General features: G+C 35.3%; 1 protein-coding gene across 4 annotated transcripts in view; it reads right to left on the reverse strand.

The window, feature by feature from the left end:
* Window positions 1-22252, reverse strand: part of LOC131041142 (phosphatidylinositol 3-kinase, root isoform) — a 160077-nt gene that overhangs the window by 62396 nt on the left and 75429 nt on the right. For all 4 annotated transcript variants that reach the window (XM_057974121.1, XM_057974122.2, XM_057974123.2 and 1 more), the window contains exons 10-12: window positions 21409-21504; window positions 21048-21183; window positions 3487-3608 (exon numbers count right to left, since the gene is read on the reverse strand). In XM_057974121.1, the coding sequence (XP_057830104.1) occupies window positions 3487-3608; window positions 21048-21183; window positions 21409-21504 (354 nt within the window). The remainder of the gene's footprint in view (window positions 1-3486; window positions 3609-21047; window positions 21184-21408; window positions 21505-22252) is intronic.

Raw genomic sequence — 22252 nt, forward strand, 5'->3', positions numbered from 1 at the left:
TCGTTAGTTTACTTGCTATTAGACATGGTATGATTGTGTTTATTTATAGTGGATAGATTCCCAAAGATGACAATTGCTGTGCCATTTTAAAACCCTAACAAAAATAAGGAAACAACTCAATTTTTTTGTTCAAAATGAACAAATTCATTTCCAGAAACTGCCAGCCATCAAATCTGATGGAGAATATTCTTGAGCAATTTATGGAAGCAATTTGTTCCATGATAGATAAAAAGTTGACTAAATGGACCAACAAAAGTGACAAATAGGATAATTGTGAATCTTCTCAAAGATAGACAATTTGAAGAGCATTATACTTATGATGAAATTTTTCCTTTCATTTAACAGAGCTACAACAAAGCCCATCACAACTTCACCAAACACAATCCTTCTTTGAAAGATGCCAACCACTGATTTTGACAGCTGATTTGTTTGTTTGATTCAATTCTTTGGCCAGCGTATAATTATTTTGGTTTTTGAAGAGATTTTAGGATAACTTGCGTGTTATTGACTATTTTGAAAGTTGCACAGTAGAGACAATACAAATAGGAAACTAAACTAATTCTGAAAATAGAAAATCAGGGCTCTGATTTTATTGCAGCAAATTAAAAAATTCAAGAAAATGATTATTTAAGACAACTAGAGCCAAATTTGGCCTACCAGAGGTCCAAAGCCCTGCCTGAATGAGCTTATTTGATGTTGGAGGTGGTGCACAAAACAATACAGGAGCCTCCAGATGCTGCAAGTTGCTCCAAGGTATTCTAAGCAGACCCAGATGGAATTCTTATTTCTTGTCAGGTAAAACCCTCCAGGAATGCAGTATTTCCCTGCATTATTGCATTTGCTGATCTCAATTGACCTTATTCCTCCAAAATGATCACCAATATATTATTCCTTTATGCTAAAAATGAAGAACAATGCAATTTGCTAACTCAAAACCCCTGCAATTATTTTATTGAAAACCCCAGGAGAGCTGAAATGGTACGGCCCAGCTAGGGAAGGTACGGTTGGCATAAAATGTGCACAAACTCTAACAAAAACGACCAAATAACTGCCCAGATCTGTATTTCAGATTGTAAACCTACTGTAACTGTCAATAAACCTCTGAATTCTGCCCTCCATGGCCAAATATGAGCATTCCAATCAAATATGTATGTAGAAAAGTGAGGGATTTCATCCTATCACCAAGAAATGGAGGTTTTCGTCCCCAATTCCACTCCAAAACTCTGCCAAACTCGTTGCAAACCAGTAGAAGATAATATTCTCTCAAAAAATAAACAACTCAATGCCAAAATGATTGTCAAATTCGCTTTTTATTTCAGCTCTAACCCTAATTTCGAATTAGGGTTTCATCTCCCCTTTTATTAATAAAATAACTTTATTTTATTTATGCCTCCTTATGAAAATCGAACCACAAGGGGCCTCCATCATTATTTTAATTTGGCCCCTTCATTACTATAGTAATATTTGCTAAAACGCCTAGGTAAGAGGGCCAATGAATTATTATAACTTATTTCCCCATAAAGTGATTATAAATATCACTTTATTATTATTATATTAAATCCAAACTTAGGAAATATTAAAATATTTATTAATAAAATGAGATTTGAGGCTCAAATTGGAATTCTGTCTGAAGTGTTATGATCACTGCTGATGATTGAACCCCTGCAGGCTGACTGGCAGTTCCTCCTAAAAAATAGAAACTTGCCCTAAAAAATAGGAACCTCACTCAAAGCGCCAGAAACTATCTGAGAGGCTCTTGCTCAGCTTCGTGGTCCCCCGGGGTGGTCAACTAGTTAACTGCCAGTTCTCCCCCAAAAATAGGAGAACTATCGTTTCAACGTCTGAATCAGCTCACAAAGCCCCCTACAAGGCTCCATGACTCTTGAATGGGTTCCCTCTTCACTCCACTAGCCTATGGAAACCAAATGATAGGCCAATCCCTACTCAACTGCATGTCACCTAGGAAGGGGACATTTCATTCTTAGGTCTATTTGGGTATTCAAACATTGGCACCCAAATATGTAGCTTATCCTATCCACCAACATCAACTTTCTTGAGTTTAAAAGGAAGGAGACAAAGCCACTAAATTTATTGAGCAGATGCAGCAGCAAGTGCAGACAACTATTCAAAAGGCCAGCCAAATACAAGTAATGTCATTTATCAACATCAAGGATCACACCAATTCAGGTTGGTGACAGAATCTGACTTACATTTGCAAAAGGAAATTTTCACGAGTCTTTATTGCAAGAACTGATCTCATTTCATATGGTCTATACATCATTAAGGTTGGAGATAATGCCTTGGAAATTAACCTTCCAATATATCTGCATCTTCACCCAGTTTTGAATGCCAACATTTTGTACATTACTTTCCTCCTTTAAAAGATGCACTAGCTATAACAGAAGCGCTCAACCCAGGCAAAATCAGTCCTAATTGCACCATGCCAACAAAAACAGATAGAATCATTGGCTCGGGATTAAATACATGCATAGTCAGGCAAGTCCAATCTACCAGGTCATCAGACTTCATCAAGAGAAATGTAGCTTTTTCTACAATTGTACTTCAAACTTGCTGTCATGGGGATCATTGCTTCGCAAAATCTAGGAGGATTTGAGAGCTGAATTACCTTATGTTATCACAATCAACAATCATACATCGTCTCAAGTGTCAACAGTGTCAGCACCCATTCCATAGAGCCCGATTTGTCATATGAGATACCACAATGTACTGACAGTGTCAACACTCATACTATAGAGCTACTAGAAAGTGACTAAGCATGAAACATCGGCAAAGGAAAGGTGAGTGATTTCTCTTCTTCTAACCATCAAGTACTCTATTTGTTTCTACACTTGAATATTGTACAATAGCTTATAAAATTTCATTTAATTGCAAAAAATCTTTACCCAAAAACAAATGACTTGACACCACTCACATATAATCTTGTTGCTCAAAGAACTAACATAGACTTAGTATGCAACAAATATGAACTCGGCTTATCCATTCCTAAAAGTGTTAAAATGCAAAAGAGTTGCATATGTAGTAAATACAGAGAGAGATGAGGATGACAACTCCGCAAAAATGGAGAGATTCTTGTAAGGAATTATTTGATATCTCATTCTACAAAAAATATTAATAGCAGGTGATGACTGTAGAGATTTTCATAAATGACTCTAATCCTTAGCCTCATGGTTAGGAATCATCCCATCAGTTACGTACAGTTCTTTAAGCACACATATTCACATAAGATAATTTAATTTTTCCTTAGACACACACTCAAATAAAACAATTTAAGTTTTCCTACATTAAGGATTTGGCATCAAACTGAATTATGCAGATAGGCAAAAGAAACTCTCAAGGAAATAAAGATAAAGCCATACTTTGATTCAAAGGTTTGCACATGAAAGTATTTAATAAGAAAAGTTTATTTAATGTTCTTCATTAAATTTGTATAACCATAAACTATTTTATTGTGAAAGAATAGTATACCTTTGAAATATGGTCTTCCAAAATTTCACAAGTAGAGAGGAACCGTTTTGCATATATAGGATCTTGTAGCTCCACCATAACATACCAACGAAGGAAACTTGCAAGATCAATATTATGCACAGCTGTGTAAAAAGCATATCACCATCTATTAGAAACATTTGTTTGGCAAAAGCACAAACAATCTAGAAACATAACATTTCAGTATTCCTTGCCATGCAAAGACAAACTTCCAAAAGCATTTATCAACCAGAAATTTTAAATACAAACCCATATCAGAGGTCTTCACAATTGAAATCAACTTTTTTGCCTACAATTTGGTTGGCAGCAATCAGTTTCTATCCAAAGAAATTGTTGCCAGATGAGGTCTTAAAATAGAAGAGTTTGAAGGATTCCATGTCAAAGTTGTTGATGGCACATTGTACTAGAAGGATTCCTAGGTCAAGTCTCTTACTTGGGAATTATAAGGTGAATGATGATTTCCATGTGGTGAGTATAGGAGAAAATGATGCTGTGTTGGCTGTACAAAGGCTTCATTTTTTGAGTTAGATAACTCAAAATTTTCAAACCATGGAGCTCAAATTCTAGGTTGATGGCAAGAAGGTGGCATTGAGGGGCATGTCCAATGGGCCTCCTCGAGTTGTTTCAGCCAAAAGGATGAAGAGTTTGTTCCACCATAACCAAGTAGAGGTGGAATCCCAATGCTTGATTATGCCTACACACTCACTGGGAAATATGAGACAATATCATGTAGATATTCAAACCTTGTAGATAAGCACAACAAAGTTTTCAACAAAATACCTCCAGGAAGACCACCAAATAAGATGATAGAACATGTGATTGAATTGGAAAAAGAAGTAAGACCTGTCATACCGCTCCTTATTGCCATCCCAAAAGGCATAAGGAAGGAGATAGAAAAGGCCATTAAGGTTGAGGATTTTCCATGATGCTCCCATGGCTGATCACCAAGGATTTCTCAAGACTTAAAAGCACATTCATGAAAGATTTTCATGGAAAGGACTTTAGGACAATGTTTTAAGCATATATGAGAATGCAAAGGCTGTCAACAAAACAAAAATGAACACAGTTTCCTTGTTGAACTGATGCAGCCCTTACCTATTCCCAACCAAAAATGGGAAAGCATTTCAATCAAATTCATCACCAGGTTACCAAGGCTGCAAAGGAAGGATTGTATTTATGTTGTTGTTGACTGAGAGACCAAATTTGCACACTTCTTTGCTTTTGTAAACTTTAGGGCAGCTTAGGTGACTGATTTATTTTTAAAAGAAGTGTTTAAACTTTAGACTGTAGGGGATGCCAAGGAGCATAGTTAATGACAGGAACAACAGATTCCTAGGTTTATTTTGGCAAGAACTCTTCAGTTTGAGTGGGACTGAACTGACCCTCGGCGCCAATTATAACCCACAAACCAATGGGCAAGCAGAGATTGTAAACAAGTGGGAAGAGGGTTATTTAAGAAGCCATGTTTCTGGACAATAAAAAGATTTTGGTAAGGTGGCTTCATTTAGGAGAGTATTGTTACAAGTCTACCTATCACATGTCAATAAAAATATCCCCATTTATGGCACTTTATGGATATGAAGCTCCTAGCTTCATTGATCTCCTGTTTGGTGATAGTAGAGTTCCCCAAGCTAAGGATTAATTATAGTAGGGTCAAGATATCCTCAAATCCTGGAAAGACAACCTTCGGCACGTACAAAAACAACAAAATTTGCATGCCAACCAGCACCATATAGAGCGCACATTTGAGTTAGGAGATATGATGTGTCTAAGGTTGCAGCCCTACAGGTAATCTACTCTCAAAAAGAGTGGATAAGAAAAGTTGAAGCCATGATTTTACAGTCCATTCAGGATAAAAAAGAGTATTGGAGAAGTGGCTTATGAGGTGGAACTACTTGAGGATAGCAAAGCACATTATTATCCATGTATCTCACCTCAAGAAGGTGATTGGACACAATATGGTTGCCTCTTGAGAGTTACCTCCTTTGTTTGAAGAAGGGAAATCACAGTTCCTAAAGAGGTGATTGATTTCAAGGAGCACATGTTGAGGAAGAGGAGTATCAAAGAGTATCTAGTCAAGTGGAAGAATCTTCTTATCGAGGATGCTACTTAGGAGTAATTGCTCAAGGACAAGCAATTCTGGGGAAGGACTGTAAAATCCCCTTCTCAAGCAAATCAGTTTGAGAACAATTAGCCTATTTTATGAGTTTTACCATAGGCTGATTGGTGAAAAAGGGAGAACTCCAACTTTCTTGGAAAGAACAAGAATGATCAAGCAATGGTTTTGATCAGGGTAGTGAGTTCAAGTGATCTTAGTAAGCCTTGTGATGCTTTTAGAATGCAATTTTGTCCTTTGGGAGCTCTCTACCATTCTTGGAGAAGCAAGCTATATTTAGATTGACGTCAAGTTGCTACAATTCATCATCCTAAGCCCTTAGTAACATAACGGTATGATCAAAAATTAATATTTATCTCATTCTGATGCTTTCCATAACTTGGGTGAAAAGTTAAATTATAATATAGTTATAACTTAGTTGTTCTACGCAGGATAAATCAAAAAGGCAACTAAGTTATAATTATTTAATAAAACAGTGTTTTGAGTTGTGCTTTAAGGAGACAATAGGCACAAGGGGGACTTTGCTCACATAAAAGATTATTATTTAATTTGAAAAAAGATATTTGGAGGGAAATTGTTTTCTCCAATGTGTTACAAAAGGAGGTTGTGAGCTCATTGTAAAGGTTAGACATGCTATGATATTTTCTTCTGCTTATAATAGAGCCCCTGTTCATCTCTGCTTCTCTTGAGGATGAAAACCCTTTTGAAAATACCAGTTTCAAGGACAAAATCCCCTCTAGCTGGACTTGGTGATTTCATCCAGAAGTCACAGTTGTTCCTACAAGTAAAGTTTTCCAGTTGTTTATTGTTGAGGGTGGATGTTTAATATGTGTTTTGACATATTAAAAATTTTCTGTTGTTGTCTTGAATTTTCAAGAGGATTTTGAAGCGTTCTTATGAGTTTGAGGAGGATCATACAGGCCGTACCAGCTCCTTAATGTAGGTCATACCCTTCCTCATTACAAGGTGTTGACTGTAGACCTATGTGGTGATTTGTACCTGATTGCAGCAATTCCAAAGGTAGCTGTGCCAAGCTGCCTGTACAATTTGGAGGGCAAAGTAATAACCTTTTTTGAAGAGGCCGTACCTTGGTTCGATGAGATGTGTATGCGAGTGAAGTATTGGTTTCCTAGAGCATAATTCACCTTGTTTGGAGGCGCTCTTGGGCTGTGACAATCCCAAGTCTCTACAAGGTGGACACATGAAGATTTGTGAGTTCTCTTGATTTTAGTACTTGCTGATCTAGTCATACAACAACAGTGATTCTGTTTCAGAGTTGTTTATGACTGATTATAATATCAAATTGTTGAGTTAACATTTCAGTGTATTAAGTGTGTTTTAGAAGGGGTTTAAAGTGTGTTTTTCAATAGTTTGCTAGTTGGGTGGTACTAGTATGTTTCCAGGCAGTGTTCAGTGTGTGGACATATGTATTTCAGACCTGTTTGAGGAGTGTTGTCAGCAATAAAGAGTGATATCATCCCTGCAATCAGCTTCTTGAATCATCTTTTTGAGGTATACTGAATTGGACTAATAAATTATTTATTATGGAAATGATATCCTAAGTTCTAAAGCTATTCCGTGTTTTTGCAGAAACGATTAAGTTTGATCAGAGCAATAAATTAGTGTTGCAGTAGTTTAATGCTATTTTATAATGCATTTTATATCTATTTTGTAATGCCCTGGATGGTAGTACCTCCATTGGTTTCATATTTGCGATTTAATGTAATTAAACACTCTACTAAATAAGTGTAGATAAGGATGGCTTGTTGCCTCGTGTGCCTTTCTTACTTGTTGTAATTAGACACTACTAAATAAGTGTAGAAGTGGTTGGCTGTACTGCCTAGTGTGTTACCTTTCAGTTTCTTGCATCAAGCACACTCCACTGAAGAAGTGTAGACTTGGCTGGCTCTGCCACCTTGTGTGCTTTAGTTGATTAGATCACTTCATGTGATGCCTTTTTAGATAAGGTGTGTAACCATACACCATATGCTCTCACCTTGCCCATTTTGAGAACTAGGTGATCAAAAAGTGTTAAGGGCATTGCATTGTAGCTTTGCTTCAGTTGAAATTTTCAAAACAGAATTGCGGTGGTTATTAGACAATGCTTAGCAATTGTGAGTTTCTTGTGACTATTAATGCCTCTAGCAACAATAATTTTTTAATATTGGCCATTATCCTAGAAAAGAAACTTTTCCTGAAACCTATCAAACCCTTTGAACGACCCCAGAAAATAAGACTTTCTTGAAAAAATTAATAATGACCCCGGAAATTTTTCAAACCCTTACAAATCTGAAAAATCCCAAATATTTTCAAAACCTACTGCATCAAATTTGATAACCCGCCCTCAATTTAAAATTTGTAAATAATTTTTCTAAAAACATTGAGGGAATTTTAAATAAAATTAATAACCGGAATTTTTTCCCTAGACATGATTGCAAAACATAAATTTTTTGACCTTGCAAAACCCATTACATTGTGCCCTATCAGCAATTTCATGCTACAAATCCACCTAAAAATTGCTCAAAAAATTTATAGTAGTTAAAACCCTTGCACGAGTTTCAAAAACTACCATTAGTTTTTGCTCTAGACACAATTTTCAAGTGTTCATGTGTCCAAAAAACACAAGTCAATAAACTGTGTGACATTAAAAACTCACAAAAAATGATGAATTTTCTATTTTTTATGTTGCGTTATTTCTTGCCCTAGACACAATTTTCAAATGTTCATGTGTCCAAAAAACACAAGTCAGTAAACTGTGTAACGTTAAAAACTGACAAAAAATGATGAATTTTCTATTTATTATCTTGTGATTTTTTTGGAATTTTCACCTGCAATTTCCCATTGTTTTTAGTCATGTGACTATACTTTTGCATACACACAAACCCTAAATGTGATTTCCAACCAATATTCTCGTGATTTTTGTCATGAAGATGGGGACTTTTCGGACTTTTTCTACTGTGCAATTTTTTACTTGCAACAAGCATTTTTCAATATAAAAAAGGCAACTTTATCTATGCCCTGAACATTTGTTGAAAGCCTAAAAACTACGTATGATTTTTGACTAATTTACTACTCACAATTGTTCCCTATCAACCTTGTGACCTAAACCCTCGATCACAACCTCTTCCCAATTTTCTTTGTACGATAAAACCCTAACCTAGATCTTTGATACCAATATTGGCAAATGCAAAGAAATGTGATGAGAAAAATTGCTTAGAATGGTTTACTCCACTAAGAGTGGGAGCAACAATATATAGAATTAGAAATACTATAACATCTACCTCATTTAATGGTACAACTACCATATCAAAAAGCAATAGAAGCTCATTAAGAGTTGCAACAAATACAGCTACTACAAAAGCCATTTTAAATAGCTAACACCTAACTACCCAAGTACAATAAAGTTTGAATACACTTTATTACATCATTATTATATTCTAATAAAAATGATGCCATATATTGTGTATTTGATTGCTTATCATGCCACTTTCATAGAATTGAACATTGTAGGGTCACATCATCACACTCGTATATATAGGCATTTCCCTCAATTGGATTATAGCAAATCCCTTAAGCACTAAATAAGGGTTGATGATACTTCCCTAAGCATTCAATATAGAAGATAGAGAGACAAAAACACATAAGGATATTAAAAGGAGCTAGAGCTATCTTATTTGATTGGGTAGATTGGTAAATCAGTCCTCAACTTTCAATAATATCTAAGTGTTTGAATTCACATCCTACCCTACATATACTGAGACACCCAAGCAATGAAGTAGTTTTCAACTTTTCACAGTCTCTTCGTCAAAATTTTAAAACACATTTTTTCTTGAGAGGGAGACATAGACCTCGAGTGAGTTTCCATCATCATGGGCGGATGCCAATCTTCATATAAACTAATTTCCTATGCACTTAAGGTATTGGTGATGTGGTCAAAATTCATGTTTGGGCTTTCAATATTTTTCATAACTTTGGTGGTTGTGTGAACTGTGAAGAATAATTGAATTATTATATAGTTAAATATTTAAGTTTATCAAAAACTGAAAAATTAAAAGATAACTTATACTTAATTATTTAAAAAGGCAATTAATTGGGATCAGAGGAAAAAGGTGAAAATTTAATTAAAAGAAATGTTAATTACCTCTAGAATTGGGATTGAAAATGACAAAAGGGAATTATTGGGAAAAGAGAATTCATTCTATTCTTTATCAATTTCCAGCTCCTCGCAAGTCAAGACCTTATCTATAGCTGAGTAGCAACCTTGTTGCTAACTTCTAGATGTACCAATAGACTGCGAATTTTATTTTAGGGCTTTTTTGTTTTTATTATTTTCTTTTTACGTTTTTTTCATCCATAAAAATTTATCAAGCATTTAAAATTTTTAACAATATATGATTATAAAAATTACAAATGTCAACCCCACTTACATGGGGATGAATGGGTTCATCCATTGAAGAGTAGGAGAGTAGAGGTGGAGTGTACCTCTCCAAAGAAGGGTTGGGTAAAAGTAAATTTCAATAGAGCAACTCAAGGCAACCTAGGCCCATCGAGTGGGACGCAGCTAATTTGGCTCCAAAACCATGATGTCGTACGACGCATACTTTTATGTTATGCAAACAGAAAAATTGCAAAATAGGCACAGAATGACTGTGGGACTCAGCAGAAGTGCTGCAGCCACTGACCCCCCTGTTGTATAACACGAAGGTTATTTTCGGGGTACAGCAATGCAGTTGGGGCATTTTTGGAGCCAAAATTGCTACAGCCCATCAAGTGTAGGATGGTAAGGGACAAGGAAGGGAAATTTTTGACAATTGATTCTAAAAATTAATGGATGGCACTAACAATGAGGTAGAGTTTTAGGTGGCATGGCTAGCAATGAGAACAGTAAGAATACTAGGATGTAGATGACGTCACTTAGAATATGATTCACAAATCACCATAGATGTGCACAGTCAAAGAAGAACACCAAACTGGAAGCTAAATAAGTTTATCGATCCCATTCGACAGTTGTTGGAAGAGAGTGAAGAATATCGCATTTTGCATACATACAAGGAAGGCAATAAAGTTGCCGATCGATTGGTGAATTCGGCTTTAGATAGACGGGAGGAAAACGACAGATTAGACTTGGTTGACGTTTGGCATGAGGTGCTGGCGACAATGAGTGAGGGATAATTTATTAAGTGCATTTAAAGCATGATCTCAAAGTGGATCAATCAGACGGAAGAGATAGACATTAGGAGTTGGTGACAGCTGTAGAACTGTGTGAAGTAAAGGAAATGGCTATTAATTCAGAAGCAAAGACCATAAGGCACTCAACAATGGAGGCCACCTTTGATTTGAGAGCAAGAGGCAAGCAAATGGCATTTAGGGGGCAATATTTTAGATGGGAGGTTGACAAGCTTTTCAAAAGGAAGTCCCCAATGATGATGCAAGAAATAAAAATGGTTCTTGGAGATGAATATCTGAGCCAAGATTACAAAAAAAATACAATTGTCAAATATTTTTTTATTTAAATTAAATTGTTATTAAAAAATTAACATTTACCTATTATTTGTTTTATTCAAGGTCTTTTTTCGTTTATAAAATTTAAAGATGTATTTTAAATTTTTAAAAATACATGTTTATAACATTACAGATGTCAAATATTATTTTATTTAAATTAAAGTGCTATTTAAAAATTTTAACATTTATTATAATTACATTTAACATTGTTTTATTTTATTCTTATAGTATTTATTTTTTTATATTAACATTTATTAAATTAAAGTATATATTTAGATTTTAAACAATTTAGATTTTTATAGTTTTTATTTTGTAATATTAACATTTAATAAATTTAACTATCATATTTAAAAAAAAATTATAAAGGCAAATTTAATGCCGAATTTTTTTTCCGAATTATTTCCCCTTGCCGAACTACATTCGAATTTTATTGCTGCCGAACTTGAACTCAAATTCAAAACTTGTGACTTAATTGAATAGATTTTCTCCTTATCACCCTTTTTGCCTCAAATAGCAATTTATTTGTTCCCTTATGGAATTGTTACTCATGTTTGTTTTGCTTAAACAATGTGTCGAACAAACTTTGTAGACTATCTATCCTATTGTTTTCACGTTCCAGCAAGCTTGACTCATCCTATTTTGCCATTTCCCATTCATGAATGACCTGCTAACATAATTGGTAGACAAGCTAGACCAGAACCCGACTAACATGACAAGAACACTAACTATAAGTCTGACATGAAATGCAAAGTTTTATAGAGGTGCCAATTTTGGTACTAGCAAATGATGCTTAGAAGCCATTAAGGAGGGTAAATTGCTCGAATTTGGAGCAAAAAAGTGAAGGAAATTTGCCTTTTTTTGTCAAAGATAGGTTTAGGAAGATCAAAGCTTTTCATAAAGAGTATTCAAACAAGTTAGAGATGACTAAATGATGTGGAAAAACCATTTTAAAATGGTTTGTGCAGGCATGTTTTTGTCATCCATGTGGCAATTTTGCCATCAACAACAGCAGTTTCAAAATCACTTCTTGGCAAAGCAGCAAATCTCCACAATACAGACAATGCATTGTGATGTCCCCATCAAATCCCTAATAACCAAATGAGCAGGAAGAACTATTTATGGTCCAGGTGTGGCAGACCTAGGACACCTCCATGATTATTCATTAACAAAAACAATAATTAGATTTAGATAGAATAGAAAGACAGTATAGTCCTGATTAATAACTCAAGAAGTTCATAAACAAAGAGGCAATATGCAATATAAGTAGGATTATTGAACAAATTGTTTATCACCATTAAATACACTTCAGATTCAAGAGGACATTTACACAGTAATCAGCTTATATCAATAACAGCGAATGATGTCATGAGAATGGTGTGGCTTCAGAAGTCTATAGAGCAACAATCTTTATATTAACTAAAGTAGTGATTAGGGACTAAGTCACAAGGTTCGAACTCGAATTTGAATTCGACAGCCATGAAATTCGGATGAAATTCGACAAGGGAAAAATTCGAAAAAAAATTCGGATAAAATTCGCCTTCTATAATTTTGTTTATTTTTAAATATATGTATACTTCAAATAAATTATCAGAATAGCGACCCTTGTTGGAGAAAATCCGAGGGTGACCCAGCAGTTGCAAACACCCATGACCCAATAGATACAAAGCATATACAAAGAATACTCACGACCAGCTGAGTTGTGTTTAGAGGTGGATAGCAGTGCTTTATAGAGGAAATTCGATTAAATTCGATTTTTTTTATATAAGTTTGAAATTCGATTAAATTCAAACCTCATCCATGAAAATCGCCGTATCCTGTGACATAGGTTAGGGATATTGAAACTTGCAAGAAGAATATGTTTTTATGCGATGAGAACGTGGCTATGAGTGATCAAGTTTTGCACAAGTCTTATCAGAAAAATCAACTAACATCACAAACAACAAACAGGTCTTTTGACAAAAAGACCACATAAGGAAACAATGATTGTGACAAGCAAGGACCGGAAGAATCCGATTTGACACATGAGATCATCACCCTCTTATCGTCGCATCAAGGAAGAAATGCTGATCGAGAAACAAAGTCACTATTTCAGAATTACGTAAGCAAACTAATTACTAAATTTATCTTAATGAAGTGGGACGTGTGGATCTCAAGTGCAAAAGGGTGTGATGGTGAGATACAACTTCTCACATCAAATCCAATCGGGAGATATAAATTGTCATTGTGAGATCTTACAAGGATCATTGAATCATTCTTATTGACTTCTTTTTATCCATATTTGGATTGCTCTCTTTGAGAAGTTGCCTTATTGGCACAAAATCGGTGGCATACATTTAAGGCTATCAATCAGGAACAGCACCATACATTTAAGACTTCAAAGGTCAAATCAGAAAAAGCAATTACCTTATCGCTATAAGCAATATTGAAGACCTTTGCATACTTATAAAGTCTAGATCAGAAACAGCAAGTTGTATCATCGCTATAAGTGACAAAAAGAAAACTTAAGCATATTTCATATTGCCATATCAGGATAAGCAATATTGAAAACACTTACAGCATATCTCACATCGATATATCAGAAACAGCGACAAGCATTTGGAAGGAGACTTACAGCACGATTCACATTGGTATAACAGAAATAGCAGAGTTAATTCCATAAGTGCAAATCGGAGTTTAGCAAGAGATCATCATTGCATAATCCCCATAGTCTATATGAGAGATAGAAACGATTATCCACCCTATTGCTGATCTGAATTCTTGATTAACATACAGTGATTAAGATTATCAAAGATATTCATTTACAAGTGTTATATCATATAGTGATCGAGGTCATCATATTATAAGTGGTATTGATTGTATATCCCAAGGATAAACATTTATAAGCAGATCATAATATATCATTTTCATACTAAGTGGTATTAGTTATCATCAATATAAGTTTATAAAGGATTTTTAGAGTCTTTAATTCAAAAGATGTCTATTGCAGTTGAATTTTATAGAAAGAAGCCTCTTTCAATTGATTTTGTGAGTTAATAGTCTCTAATTCCTAAGAATTTACATAAGGGGACATTACATGCATGGAAGATTTTGTAATAAGCAGCCCTGTTCTGGTCTGATTTTTTTAATTTTTTTTAGACTAAGTTTGTTGTGTTTTGCAATGGTTTTCAATCACAAATATAGTGCAGATATTATATAACTTTGCTACACTTAAATTGAAAGAAATATTTTCAATAACTTCAGAAATAACACTGCTGAAAAATTCCAGATATAAACTCAGATTACAAGATTCATTTTTTCTTCGAATTAATGATCACCCAGTTCATAAATTATCATTTATTATTTAAAGAACCCATACCCACAAAATGCAACAATGATATGTCCTTGTTGTTCACAAAATTTACATTTAACAAGCTCCAACCCTAAGCGTCTTCCTCAAAATGTCTTCCAAATGGTACGGCTGGCTAGGATAGTCTTCAAACAGCAAACATTAATTTTTATGAGAGTGATTTCCACCTCCCAAACCCTAGTCGACTCCTTCTAAACTCGGACGTCCAGCTCCCAGCTTGAAAATCAGCAACCAAACATGATAAGACCCAGCCAAAAGTGGGACAGCCAGCAATGTAAGAAAAACAAACTAAAATCTCTGTGAAATGTCTCTTCAATTCGACCTCCTCCTTGGCTGATATGCAAAGCAAATTCCTCTAAAATCTGAACTCTGAATGATCAATATATGTAGCTGCACTTCCTGTAGGCTGTATGAAAGCACCAAGTGATTCTCCGGACTGTATCTTTCAACAGCGTGAAGAATGTTGCTCATGAGGGGTTTCGTCCTCACAAACCTCTGAGAAATAATCTCCAGCAAACAAACTCTAAAAATCTCCAACCAAGCATACCAAATGAGCCTCTCACACCTACTTTTATAGCTCCCTCAAAGGGGTCGACCCTCTTCTCCAGGCCATGTGGGATTAAAAGTTTTACTTTATTTTATTTCCCCATTTTTAATATTTCGTTTGTAAGTAGGAATAATAAAGTGACCAATTTAATTCTTCATTGACATTAAAGTCACTTTAATGACCTTGTTAAATAATTAAAAAGTCATCATTTAATTTATTTATTTTTTGATAACTTAATGTTGATGTGTTTTTTATGCACATGCGAACACAGAATAAAATACCTAAAGGTACCTTATCCTCTCTTGAGTAAAGTCTCCGAATGCTGAAGATGTCGCGAAAAGGATCAATCGGGATGACTTCAAGGTTCTTTGCTGTAGGATCTCTACGTGTGGATAAGCTCTCTGTGGTATGATGTGATTTGCTGGAATCACAAGGGGACTTACATTTGACAACCTAAACGTCTGATTTGCTTTGAATATTGCTGGAACACAGGATTTTACTAGCTTTGATTTGAAAAAAAGAAAAAAAGACGAGGGCGAGGAAAGGATCTAATTCTGATATTAAGAATGTAGGAGCAATGAATGATCTTTGATGAAATTCTAACTAAGTCTTGTTTTGACATCCCAGGACCATCTCCACAAGGTTAGTGCGATCTTCGGAGGAAAGCTTTATGATGTTCAGATCATCACTACAGGCATAGACACCATCAGGCTGATGCATATCAATGAAGAAGCGACAATTGAAGTTAAGCTTGAGCTGAATGATTCTGCTGGACTACACAAGGCAAGTCTGCAATCAACAAACTGCTAGTAGTGTGGATATACGAATTTCACCATCAATCAAACACATTTCTTCCACTCATCTAATAACATGAAATCAAATATGAGAAGTATAGAGACCATGCAAATTGTTGAATCGACCCATAAATTTCACCATTTCTTCAATGAAGTTTTACAAGTCTTTTACAACAACATCTTGGCAACAATCTTTGCCTTCTCTCTCTATTCTACTCTAATTGCTATACTATTAACTGACTATTCACTAACTATTTACCCACTATTTTTCCCCTATTCACTAACTACTTTCTATTAGCCTTTACAAATGAAGAGCCAGGGCTTATATAGTGCCCTTAATACAATTCAATGGCTAAGATCAATTTGAGATCAATGGCCAAGATTCTACAATGAAAACCCTAATTAGGGTTTGTTACAACAAACTCAATTCTAACCAATGAAATAATTGTATTAATTGGACACATGTCTTCTCTGGAATATTCGACCAATGGAAAGCCAAGGTAGGTACATCGAAGTTTGTGCCACCTTCAATGAGTCAGGTACATTGAATCTGGACATGCTAAGGTGGACCAACCCGACTGGAGGAGTGATGACTAGGATACCACCTTTAATGATACTTGCAACTTGGTAGATATCCAATTCGATGATGCTGAGAAGCTAGCTTTAATTAATTCATCTGAAACTATCTGCTTCTTCAACGAACCATTGCTCTGACTTATTTTGTCTTTGATGTGCAGGATGATGATGTACCTCACCTTGGAACGCTGGATTGGAAGAGGTTTTTCCTGATGATGCTTGACCGGAGGAGGTTGTCCTTGTTGATGCTAGACGGGAGGAGGTCGCCCTTAATGATACTGGATTGGAGGAGGTCGTCCTTGTCGATGCCTTGATCTTCCTTGATGAGAGTCCGCAAAGTGGTTGATCTTCCAACTCCAGGGTCTCCATTTGATGCCTAGACAAAAGATTAAAGTTAGTCTTTGAGCATCAAACCCTAAAGCATGAAATTAAAACTCTCCAAAGGGAAGATTCAAGATATTAATTTGAAAATGTCATGATAAATCCAGAATTCTTCATTTTTCTAAATTAATGGCAATGAAATCAAAATAAATCTTAAATAAGAACTTCAAAATGATTCTTCATACCTCCTCCTTTGAAAGCCTAACTATAAAACCTTGAAAATGATGAAAGAAGACCGGATTTTGATGGACAAGGCTTAGATTATAATCCTCCCTTGGATGAATTATGCCTCCATTAGCCTTCAAAATGAATTTCACCTTCTTTAGTCTCCACACTTGGCAAAAAATCGCCTTCCAACACCTTCCAAAATATGGAAATTATCCTTCAGCTTGCCCAATTTCGCACCTCCAAACATGGTCTTTAAATTCGCATGAGAGATAATGCAAGAATGATTTGAATTTGCTCAAGAACCTCTCCCATTATATAGAGCGCTCACCTTGATTCTTGTTGAGGCCGACTTGACAAAAGGAAATAAAAATGAAATAAAACCCCCCTTTTTGAAGGATGGCCAACTTGGCAAATTAGCTTTAAAATAAGATAAAATCCCACTTAAAAGGAGGTCGACTTGCTTGTAAAAGCAAATAAATGTATTTGAGCGCTCACCTTCATTTAAAATTTGAAAATTAATTTCAAGGCTTCAAAGGTGGGTTTTTTCATTTGTTTTAAGGCTTAGAATTTAATTAATCAAATTATGAATGCCTTAATTTATGCGAACTTGCTTTAGTTTTCCAAATGTCTTGAAATAGGCAAATTTAATGAAAGGCTATAGGCTAGCTTAGGAATGTTAAAGCTTGATCAAGACTCCTTAAGCATCAAGATATCCACAGTGATGGTTTGAACCCCTTGTCTAGACTTGCTCACTAGATAAAATTGAAATTTTCTCAACCAATATTTGCAAATTTCCATGCCTTTGTATTCTCAATCTTGTAATTTGCCTTAGACTCAATCAAACAAGGTTGAAAAATAGATTTTTTGATATTTTCGCCCTGGACCCTCTGGAAGGGTCAGGAGCGATTTTTGCTTTTTGTAGCTCATTTTTTATCATTCCAACTTCAGTCCACCTCTCAATGCTAGGAAATATCTTTCTTCTTTCTCCCAATCCAAGTTTGATTTCGTTTTGCAAGGCAAAATGGGAGATAGGATTTTCGCCCTGGACCCTCTGGAAGGTTCAGGAGCGAATTTTGAGTTTTAGGCATATTTCTTCATGCTTTTAACTTGACATCACTTCTAAGGCAAAGAACATCATGCCTCCCTCCCATCGAAATCATGAATAGCAAGATCTTGTTTTAATTTTGCAAAAAAAAAAAGGGGGAGAACTTGGAAATTTCGCCCTGGACCCTCAGGAAGGGTCAGGAAAGATTTTCCTCCTTATCTTTAAAACCTTCATTCTTAACAATCCCTTTTCACTTTAAATCAATTCAAACATCGTTTCAAGCTTATCCCTAGGCCTAACTTCGCTCAATTCTGGAGGAAAAGTCCAATTTTAGGTTTTTCGCCCTGGGCCCTCAACAAGGGTCAGGGGCGATTTTCCTTATTTAGCTTGATTGCTCCTTTGTTAGCCATCCAAATTGTCTTCACAGGATAAAACATACCTTTCTACCTTCACTCCAACCATAAAAATCATTTTGTCTATGCAAGAAAGAGGTGTTTTTGAGAATTTCGCTTTGGGCCTCCTGAGAGGGTCAAGAGCGAATTTTGCAATTTTAACCAAACTGTTCCACTTTTCACTTTGAAACCTCTTTGTCAAGTAATATCTCACCCTATGATATGCTATGAATATGATTTCATGTCCAAGAGAGGTAAAATACTGTGCTTATAAAGAATTTCGCCCTGGACCCTCAATAAGGGTCAGGAGCGAATTTCCTCTTCTGGGCAAAATTCCTTCATCTTCAAGCGAATTAGGGGCTCTATTAAGTTCATCTCACTATTCATCATACCTTTGGCATTTCAATTCAACCAAAACTGAGGAAAAAACATCTCCCACAAGATTTTCGCCCTGGACCCTCAGCAAGGGTCAGGAGCGAATTTTAAGTTTTCAACAAAATCCTTCACTTTTTCAAATTGAAACTTTCTCAGGTGGGTAAAGGGAGATGTCTTTATTTCACTCATGTTTTAAGACTTGTTCTTTTTCACTACAAAATAAGGGAAATTCAAAATTCGCCCTGGGCCTTCAGCAAGGGTCAGGAGCGAATTTACCTTTGTTGCCCAAAATTCACCATTTTTCATGCTTTCAAACCTCCAAATGCATCAAGTGACATCCAATCTTCCTTCCAGGAGACCCTGCACATAAAAATTTAGCCAAAATTAGTGACAAATAAGCTCAAATAAGATTTTCGCTCTGGACCCTCTGGAAGGGTCAGGAGCGAAATCTTCATCCCAGGCTAAACTGCTCAATGTTCAAGTTTCAAACCACTTCACAAGGCAAAATTAGATGGTTTACCAAGTTAGGAACAAGTTTTCAAGCTCAAACAAGGTGGCAAATGAATTTTATAATGAATTTTATAATGAATTTCGCTCTGGACCCTCTGGAAGGGTCAGGAGCGAAATCCATCTTCCAGGCTAGAATCCATCATTTTTCAAGGTTTTCAAACAATTCAAAAGTCCAAACATGTCCACTTTTCCCTTCAAATGCCTTGCAAATCCAAATTTGGTCAAATAAGGCAAGAAATAAATCCTCGGTTGATTCTTGCCCTAGACCCTCTGGAAGGGTCAGGAGCGAAAATTCGCTTTGGACCCTCTGGAAGGGTCAAGAGCGAAATTTGACTTTTTGAACTCTCCGTCAAGATCATTTTATGGAATATAACATTTAAGTATAAGTATTCCATATATACTTTCAGGATGTTTGAGAGTGGTTTCAGACCTCTAGGAGCTATATTGCAAAATCTAGTTTTTGGAGGATTTTCAGTTTTCCAGAATTAGTCAAATTTCAGGATCAGGACATTCCAGACTTCATCACTCACCAACTTGACCTAACTCAAGCAGAACCTGCTATCCAGGTGATCCCCTTGGCGACACTTGAAAGTTAAAGGCTAACAGACAAAACCCTAAAAGACCTAAAAAACAAACCCTAGAAAGCAAAAAGCAGGGGTCCCCATTTGCAATGGGGCGATGTGTGAAATGGTCACAACACTTAAATAATTATTTAATTAAATTATAAGGTCCAAATAAAGGGGACATTACAGTTTTGATGTTCTAAATCCACTTTTGGTGTGTGGGAGATTATAGGAAAGGTTATGTTTATTGTAAACAATGTTAAAAAACTTTTTAGCATTGTTTTTGTAAACAATATTGTCTATTTTCAGTGTTGTAAGCATTGGAGCCAAGGTTTCATGGTGTTGGAGAATCACCACACATGTTTTGGAGCTCTGTAATGTTCTCTTAGCCCTTCATAACCTATGAGTAAGTAGTATTTATCTGTACTTGATTGAAGCATACTCAAATGAGGACCAATTCTCGTTGGATTTTTCACCCATTAAAGGGTTTTTCTGGGGTAACTGCATTGTTGCAGTCATTAAGTGTGTGTTCTCTTGTATGTACTCCCATTGGTATATGTTTCTTTCTTTAGAAACTAGATGAACATACTTCAACTGTAAATAGCATCCATTGGAGTTAGTTTTATTGTATTTGATATGTGTTTTAAGTTGATACAAGAATATTTGTAGTTGGTAAAATCTACAAATGTCTCCAATGTCTTATGGATCATACAATGAAGGTAATTTTTAAAAACTTTAACTTTATATAGACATATGCCAGCCCAGATGGATGCTGCCCTTTATAACTGAAAGGAAACCATAGCAGGAGTTGCAAAACTCCAAGCGCCACCTATTTATGTCTAAAATATTGATTATACAGATAACATTATGATATTTGATGAGCATGATAACAAAAATAACTGTAAGGTCTTGCATATATATAGTAACAGTCTTGCAGGGTTTAATTATTTCACAACCACTATAAAACTTTACTTTAAAGATCAGTATTGATTATATAATTGTTCAAAAGTGTATGCATATGCACAACGGAATAAACAAGACATGATTATAAGAGCACATTTCATATACTTACTACTCAAGACTCATTTTGTCTAAGGGAGTTCATGTTAGTTAAAGTCATTGCTGACCAAATATTAATTATATCTCCTCATAAAAAGAAAATAAGAATTATTTCATATGGTATTAACATAAGTATAGGAAGCCTTAGCAAAAATATGCATTTGCGTACAACGGTGAACGAGAAAATAGGCAAGCCGTGATTTATCAGAACGCTCAAATCGGAGGGCTTGCACAAGTTGAAGTAAGTAGCACTGCAGCTCTTCATCCTCTGCCCGTTCAAGAACCTTTACTGCATAGGCACGTACCTGTTAAAGAAATTAATTACGTTATATCTATTAATTTATAAACTAAATTAAAAGATAATGCAAAAAGGATAATTTCTAAAGCACTGTATTCAACAATCTAAACATTATAGTCTGTATCCTTTGCACAGCTTAGTCTTCTAAGAATCTAAAGGCTATGAAAAATGCTTGTTATCAGCTACCAATTTCCTGTGGATGATTTGATCAAAATATACAAGGAATACTCACTTCTTCATTGTCAAATACAGGAGACAGGAGCTCTAATGCATCTGCAGTGTCAATTGGTTCCCACTGTCGCATCAAATCCAATGCCTGCTTGGCTTCCTAACAAAGATTTAATAACACCAACAACTTCTATCAAACAAAATCTAAATCATAATTACAAACCCAAGGAAAATGATGCCAAATAAGATTTTTTTTCTTTCCTTTAATATGTCTTGATTTTCAATGAATTTCTCAAAAACTCTAAATGGGGAAAAGGAACTACCCTCTATATACCGATATTTGAGTATACGCTATTTTACAAAGGTAGTAAGAGGAGAAACGTAGCCATCTCAACCAATATATACATGATATTAACTGTTTGATGCTTATTAAACAGAAGCTCTTGTAGAAAAAGAGGATGAAACACAAACTGAATTCAAATTTATCTGTCAAGTGAAACTGCTTATATAAAATACATTGATTCAAGCTATAAGTGATTTTAGAATAAGTTGGATGCAAAAGGAAAACCTTTGGCAATTATTTGTGATTTCAAAAGAATTCCACCCTTTCTGCAAAACTTCAGCATCTTTACACCTCATCTCTTATTTGATTAATTTAATCATCTCCAAGTATGCCATTGCTACAGTGGCAAAAGGATCTGTCAGTCAATCTAAAAAGAAGACAGAAAATCTAAAAACATTTCAACAAAATTTGCAGTTGACTATCAGTCCACCAAGGGCTACACGTCAAAAGTTGAAACACATTTGTGCAAAGCTAATATTTTAGATTCAATGTGCAGACGGTTCAGGACAGAGGAATTAATTTCATATCTTTAACTTTTTCAGATACTTTTAGTTGCCATCAGATT

This window comes from Cryptomeria japonica, chromosome 5 (genome assembly GCF_030272615.1).
Source record: "Cryptomeria japonica chromosome 5, Sugi_1.0, whole genome shotgun sequence".
In the NCBI taxonomy this organism is placed as follows: domain Eukaryota; kingdom Viridiplantae; phylum Streptophyta; class Pinopsida; order Cupressales; family Cupressaceae; genus Cryptomeria; species Cryptomeria japonica.